A 7,884-nucleotide genomic window follows, 5' to 3' on the forward strand; every position below is an offset into this window, starting at 1 on the left:
GATGAGTCCTGCCTTAAGCCACGCAGACAGTGAGGGGCAATAGTGGGTCTCAGCTGCGGTCCCCTGATTCGTCACTGCTCCTCTCCACCGGGCTAGTACAGGTGTGGCCTGGAGACCAATGATGGGGGTATCCCTAGGAGCTTGTTAGGAATGCAGAGTCTCAGTGTTCCCCAGACTTATGGGCCAGAAACCTGCATTTTGACAAGAGCTCAGGGATCCACATGCACTTTCTAGTTTGAGAAGCCCTGCTTTGTGCTGCTCTACCTTTCTGGTCTGCGCTGATACTGTGAGTACAACAACATTGTATCCAGACACAGTACAAGCTGCAATTAGAAGATTCTGGAAGCTCCATCCCAGGCTCACGTGGGGGTGAGTCCTCTGGGATCTGGGGGAGGCGACAGAGCAGGTCCCCCTGAGCTTGGTCTTTCTTGGGCTCAGGTACACCAGTCACCACTGACCTGCTGCCCAGGTGAGAGCTTAGCACTGAGCTGCGGGTTACCAAGCCCAGGGAAGAAATACAACTCAGGGTCCAGAGCATTGCCACTGATGGCTAGCGGACGAGGCCTAGACTCCCGTGAGGAAAACCTAAGGCCTGGAGGCTGGCCTGTGAATGGCAGGTTCAGGATAGAATTTCCTGGGGCAGAGACTGGCAGCAGGGGTGGTAGCCAAGAGCTTGCACAGGGCTGAGGGCCAAGGAGCTTTGGTTCTTCTCTGCTCTCTCCCTGCCCCTTCCTGTGCACTATGAAAGGTTCTTCCCAGTTCCATGGAAGGTCCTATGTCCCCACAGCCTCAAGACCCTCCGCCTCCCCACTCTTCCCTACACAGAAATCCCGTCACTGCCCCTGAGTGCAGTGAGAGGTAGAGACGGCCCAGCATGCCCCCCACACCCCCACCCTCAATCTGGTTGCTGGCTGGCAGCCCCTGCCCCTGCCGTGGGTCCTGGGGAAGTCAGCAGAGCTAGGCAGAAGACTGGGACAGACCCCAGTTACTCCCTGTGGGAGTGGCCTTTTGCTCTATCTCTCAGTTCCTCTGAATCTGAGGCAGCCACGTAAGGGCAAGGAGAGTTCCACTGTAGCTGGCAGGGCTGGGGTCACCGAATCCATCTTCAAACACAGACCACCTTCAGATGGAGCGGGAGCTTTGCCCTGGAGGATACCTCCAAGGCACCCGAGTTATTTGCTGTTCCTCTAGTGTCCTACTGTTCTCTCTACATGCTCTTCCCCTTTCTCCTCGGTGTAATGCTCCTCTGACTTGCTGTGTAACCTTGGGGAGCCTCTCTCCCTCTCTGAACCTTATGTGAAATGAGGAACAAGGCTAAATTAGCTCTCTTCAGGTGGGTCTTAGAGGAGCTCTAGGGCTCCTTGGAGAAGCTGCGGGGGAGAGCATAGCATCTGAGGGTAGGCCTGCTGGGCAGGCCTCCAGCCCCTGCCTCTAATCAGAGATTTGCTACTGTCTGTTTTCTATAACGGGATGCTCTTGGCTTTTTTTGGCAAGATGGTCTAAATGCTTGTGAGAAGTTCTGGAGGACTTTTATAGTACCGTCCAGCTGGAATCCCCTAGGAGGTAGATCTTTGATCCATGTGGCACAGTTCTGGACCATTCCAGGCTGGGGCCCAGGCAGGGCTAAGGCGAAGGATGCTCTCCCTCAGCTGGCTTGACACAGGAGTGCAGGGGACAGGAGGGAAGGGGGTCCAAGTACTGAACCTCTCTCTCAGTCTTTAATGGCCTGGCAGCTACTCCCATCTGTTCTTTGTTCCTGCCCTTCTTCACTTACCCAAAACTTCCCAAAGGAAGCACCTCTCATGAAATCAGTGGAGACTGACAGTGTCAAAGCCACAGCCTTGTTCAAAGGGTGGCTCAGCTTCTGGCACTGAATGCAATCATGGGGAAAACAAAGTGGCCTGTTTCCGTGGAATAATCAGCTGGAAAACTGTCCAGTCTCTGCTAGGCCATGTAGAGGCTCAGCTTGGGGGAGACCAGAGAGTCCCTCACTCCGAAGGGGCTGGCCACCGAAACCAGGAAGACAGCAGTGTCTACTGACTCAGCAATTTCATCCCTGGGAATTCAACCCAAGGAGATATTACAGAAAGAAAAGGCCATCTGCATAAAGAAGATTGCTGTGGCATTACTCAAAATAGCCCTAAACAGGGAACTACCCAGCTTCCCAGCAGTAGGGATAGTAAATTATAGAACATCAACCAGATGGAATATTATGCACCCACTAAAATTAGCATGGGAAGGCAACGTGGAAGCATGGAAACAACACTGAGGATAGAACACTCACGAATGGGAACTGACTCCACACAGATCAGAATTTTTTCTTTTCCCTACAAAAGGTGTGACAGAGAATGGCAGCTGTATCATGAGTGATTTGCAGTGTAGTTCACTAAAGAAATCATGATTGTCTCCCACATGCTGGGGCCAGGGCTGGGGGCTGAGGATGGGGCGAGGCTGAGAATGCCTTTCCTGCTCTCCATCTAGCACCTCCCATCTAATCCTGAAGCTCTTCCCTAAACGTCCTTCAAAGTTGTCACAGCATCGTCTTTCAATAAGAAGTGGTCGGTAAGGGCAATACGGGAGGAGAGGTGCTCCTCTTCTTCCTGGGAATGTTCCTCAGCTCCCGGGATCTCACAGCCACCTCCGGCTGGATTACAGACATGTCAGGAAAAAACCAAATGTCAGTGTGGTAGTGACATTTCAGTCTTATAATGTCTTAGTTTCCTTTGAAGCAAAAGCCGCTTTAAAAATCCATGTTAAAAAGGAGGAAAGAAGTTAGGACTTGTTACTAATCTCACGGCTGAATAATTAAGTGTGCCTAATTCTGAAAGTAGCAGGCGAAATTATGCAGTGCCAAAGTGACACTTCTCATACCTACACCATCCCGTCTACAGCAGCGTGGTTTTGACTTTATAGCTTAAATACGCTGCCAGAAAACCTAATAAAAGGAAGCAAAAATATTTCTGTTTATATCAGGCTGCCATTTGAGAAAGACTTTTAAATATGTTCTTCCCCATGTGTAAATCTGACAGCCCTTGCATAATTAAAACCCCAGTGGAGAGTTTCCTCTGAATCTTTTCAAAGTAAACCAGTAAAACATCTTTTAGGCTGTGAAATGATGGATTAATACTTAGCCATCTTTGAGCAAGAATACTGCCTCCAAGAATATTGTTTGGGGCTAAAAGAACACAGGCCACCATCTCTATCTGTGGGAGTTCATGTAATCACAGGAGATGCAGGTAACGATGTGCCCAGGGGCACACACGCATCTAAGATGAGTTCTGCTCATCTCGGATTTTGTTAAATGGAGGACTGGATAAACGAATGCACTCACATTAAAGCAAACTTGATTTCAACCCCTTAGGAACATGTCACATAGCATAAATGAAAGAAATAATAATGACCCAGGATTTCATTTCAGTGTGAGCCATCAAGATGAATGATTTAGACCGCAGAGTGGTTTTATTTTTTACTGCTGAATGATCACAGGCAGTGATTCCTGGATCTGTTCCATATGGACACACGTGTCTATGCCTAGCTTTGGGTATGGGACCCTGTTCCAGCTAAATGTCCATACAAAGAGTTCATGTTATCCTGATGTTCCATCTAACCCTAAATACACATGGTAACACCTGAACTTTTCTTCTATGTCTCCCTCTAGCTGAAGGCCCATTCCTGCCCCTTCTTCCCCTTCCCTACATGTGCGCATGCATGCATAAACACACGCACACATGTACACACACACACACACACACACACACACACACCAACCCCAGGGCAACAAAAGGCAGAAAGCAACTGGTTTCTATCTTATACCATTCTGATAAACATCACAATGTCTCCTACTCGCTAGCACTCGCTTGCCTTCTCAGTTTAGACCTGCCAGATGCTTCTAGCATCTAGAAGTTGTCTGACTTCTAAGATATGTTTGATCCTTCATGCTTTCTCTGGACTTAATCAGTTGTTGGCCTGACCAACAGACAAGTCCTCCTGCCCAGCCCTGCCCTGCTGTCAGACCCACACACACCCACACCCATTATTAAATACTTCAGTCTCAAACAAGGATGTGCCCACCAATTATATGCATGAAATTGGTAGACTGAACACTGCATAACATGGATTCTGCACCCAGCTGAACATATAATTAACTGTGACCTGAAACAAGTTCCTTAGCACTCTGCACCACATGGGATTGGACTGAAGGTCTCCTCCTTGTTCCAGTCCTCTTTAGTGAAAATAGCCAGGATATGCCACCCATAAACAGTGTGATCCATCTCTTGTTGAAATATACTTTAACCTGTGTCTCATAGGATAAGCTTTAACTTTTCAAAATGTAGCACCAGGTCTGACATACACAATATATCATATTTATAGAATAAACAAAAGAAGGTTTTTTTCAAAAAAACAAAACTAAACTAAAATCTAGATGCATCATTTAGCAGGGTCCATACAACCACAAAAAAGAAATGTCCACACTGCAGCATGGACCATATACACCATGATCTTCAATGATCAGATAAAATTGAGTGCATGCAAGTTTCTCACCTGATAAGGTGACAGGCATACAATCCTTTTGGACTGAGCTTTGGCTCCCTGAGCTGCTAAATCCATAAAAGCACCAACACTAACAATAATTGTCTCTGAAGACTCAGAGCATTTCAGGGAAAGAAACTATGTAAGCAGAAGAGAAACTGACGTATGTACGTCTTTAGTTAAATCTCATCGAAGTATATTTTGCAAGAGAAGGCTGAAGTGACAACCATGCTACTTCGGGATTCAGCAGAACTTATCTAACGGACAGAAGTGACTGAGTTGAACCACCGGCTCAGACCACTAGAGCAGGTGGATAACTGACAGCGATGCTGCTGCTCGCTTGGCTGTCCGGCATCCCTGCAGAGGTCTAGTTCAATGCTAAGCCGTCCACAGCCTAGTTCTGGTCCCTGAGTGCAGCTCCCCTGAGAGCTACATGTCTCCCTGCAGCAGATTTTGGAAACAGTGTGCTGGGTCATTCGTAACACAGCCACATGCTTGAGTGTAGCCCTCCTACACTGCTTGCCTACATCTGAAAACACAAATCTAGAAAGAGAACATAGCTCCTTTCTGCTTGACTAAAGAACAGCCAATCCTGCCAGTGCATTAAAGACTGGGGCTTGGAACAATTTGCTAACACACAGACTTGATTTTGTGCAAAGACTGAGAGGAGCTTTAGGAGCTGTGGCTGGGCAGTGAATGAAGAAATTGATGAGAGTGCCATCCGAGAGGCGCTGAGACCACAGGTCATTGGCATGGGGCCCGATTCTGGTGGACTCACTGCCTGCAGGGGAAGAGGACGCTGCTAACACCCTTCCCTTTAGCCTGTGAGTTTCATTAGGAAGCTAAAGCCAGAGCATGCAAGTGGGAGAGAAACGCTGTCACCGCCCATTATGTGCACAGGTGTGCCTCTAGGTGCAGGAAAGCAAAAGGGTGTGTTTACAAGAGGAAGAACACAAATCCATAATGAGCTATGAATGCATGATGTCATCCTCTAGGACTAAGCATTCTTAGTACTTTTAAAGCACTTAAAAAAAAAAAAACTCTAGTTGCTATAGCAACTTGATGCAGCTCTTAAAAGGGGATTTTTTTCCAGGGGGTCATTTTATATCTTCAATCACCATAACAACATGATATAGCTTTTAAAGGGTATTTTTATCCAATTTGTGTGTGCTTTGGGCTTGGGCCATATTTGCCTTTTCTACTTAAAATAATCAGATCAAGCATGACACACGAAAAATCATTGAAGGAAAGGAAGCCCTTTCGTAGACTATACATATACACTCAGAGACACATCTCTAGCTGCTCATATCCTGCACATGCATGAAGTCTTTCTCTGTCTCCCAGCAGCCATCTGCGATGGCTTACACTGGCCAGTTAGTCTGTGCCTGTCTCTGAGCTGGCATACCAAACTAGCCCAGAACCTACCCATGCAAGTTGTGTCCATACAATCCCCCACTTCTCAGCCCAGTGGATCCAGCCCCCTCCTCCAAAACTTCCACCAGGAGATATTGCCTTGGGGTGACTAGTGATATGGCCACCCCAATGCCTTCTTCCACCCTGAGACTCAAAGCAGGAGCAGATGGGACACACAAAATCTCACCAAAGTGGAAATCCTGTGTTTATTCTGCACTCTGTAGTAGCTGGGGAGGAGGTCTGTTCACATGCAGGGTCCAGGGAAAGGGGGGATGGGGAAGGTGGATGACAGGAGAAGACAGACCTGGAAGGGGTGGAGTGGGGAGCAATAAGTGGTTCCAGATTCTCTTCGGGAGAGGTTCAGAGAAAGGGTAAAAGTGGGAGAAGTGGGGGGACTTACTAAAAGAGTACTTACACAGCATGTTGTGTATGGTTGTGAAACCGTGAGCTGCTTGTACCAAAAATAAGGAAAAGGGATAATAAAAAGTATAGAGAAACCAGCCCCCTCCCCCACCCCACCCAGCTACCCCCTTGTGCCACTATTGGTTGGAAAAGATGGCAGGGTAACAGGAGAGGTCAAGAAATTGGAGAAGTCGTGAAGAGGGTGGAAGGAGAAGGGGATGGCGAGGAGCAGAATGAGAGCGCTGAAGTCCTGGCCTCCCAAGTCAGACGGGCTTTTCTTTGGAGGAGGTGCGGTGTAAACCGTAGGAGAAGCGGGTGGGAAGGAGATCAAGGAAAGTGGTCGCCCTCCCCAGGGTAAAGGGCTGGAGGATACTGATACCGCGTGGCGAAAGACGAAAGGAAGGAGAAAGAAATAAAAACGCTGTGAGTGGAGGTAAAAGGGCTTCCCAAATCACCTGGATGAGGAAACAGACCCGGGGGGCGTGAGAAATGGAACGAAACAGCAGGCCCTGACGCTTGTTCTCTTTAGAAGAGGAAACTGAGGCGCACTGAGAGGTTAAGTCATCGAGCTGGTAAGTGCTGGAGCGCGCGGGCGGCCGCGGGTCAGCCCAGCGCCTGGGTGAGGGTGCTCCCCATTAGGCACACTGCCTGCGAGTCACCTGGGTGAGGACCAGAGACTGGCCTCTCTGGGCACTTCCCGCGCGGACAGCTGGTTAAGAAAGAGAAGGGTCAGGAGGAGGGGGACGGGCGGAGAGGTGAGGGCAAGACGAAAGCAGGCGGTGGTTGTTAGAAGGTAAGTGGGGGAGCCGAGAGACGCGGACCAGCCTCGGAGCCGTGGAAAGGGCGGCAGGTAAAAGGCACGGAGAGGAAAAGACGCGCGCGGGGCGCGCCGCTCACCTATGGTCGATACCACGGTGCCCACGAAGTAGAAGGCGCCGGGGAAGTCCCAGCGCGGGCGCAGCGCGTCGGCTCGGACGCCGGCGGCCAGCGCGGCCTCGTAGTGCCGGAGGAAGGCGCGCAGCTCCGGCTCGGCCACGCCGTGCGCTGCGCTGAAGTTGCGCAGCGTGGCGCCCCAGCGCGCCCGCGCCTCCGCCTCGCCCGGGCTCTCGAGCGCGGAGAAGACAGTGGCGCCTGCCACCAGGTAGAGGCCGATGAGCGCCGCCAGCAGCACGAAGCGACCCGTGTCCTCGTTGAGGTGCGAGCGGCGGCAGCAGCAGCAGCAGCAGGAGGGGCGCGGCAGGCGGCGGCGGCAGCGGCGGGGCGGGGGCCGGGGGCTGCGGGAGGACATGGTCCGGAGCTCAGCCCCGGGGCCGGGGCGGCTCTCGGGGCCCGGGCCGCGACATCCCCCCCGCGGGAGCAGAAGCGTGAGGATGGTGGCCAGGGGTCGGGGGCCGCCGCGGAGCCCCTTGCCGCCTCCCCCAGAGCCCGGACGGCGGGGCGCCTCGCCTCCGCCTCTGCCTCCTTGGCGCTCAGGCCGTACACGGGTCCCGAGGCCCTTCGAGCACCCGGGCTGGGACGCTCCTCTCCGCGCCCCGACGC

At 51.2% G+C, this 7,884-nt stretch overlaps 1 protein-coding gene across 1 annotated transcript in view; it reads right to left on the minus strand.

Annotated features, from left to right (window-relative positions):
• Positions 1-7,633, minus strand: part of KCNK12 (potassium two pore domain channel subfamily K member 12) — a 47,221-nt gene extending 39,588 nt beyond the window's left edge. Inside the window, exon 1 of the mRNA XM_044262447.1 lies at positions 7,243-7,633. Coding sequence (XP_044118382.1) covers positions 7,243-7,633 — 391 coding nt within the window. The remainder of the gene's footprint in view (positions 1-7,242) is intronic.
• Between the last annotated feature and the right edge of the window lie 251 nt (positions 7,634-7,884).

This window comes from Neovison vison, chromosome 8 (genome assembly GCF_020171115.1).
Source record: "Neovison vison isolate M4711 chromosome 8, ASM_NN_V1, whole genome shotgun sequence".
NCBI lineage: Eukaryota > Metazoa > Chordata > Mammalia > Carnivora > Mustelidae > Neogale > Neogale vison.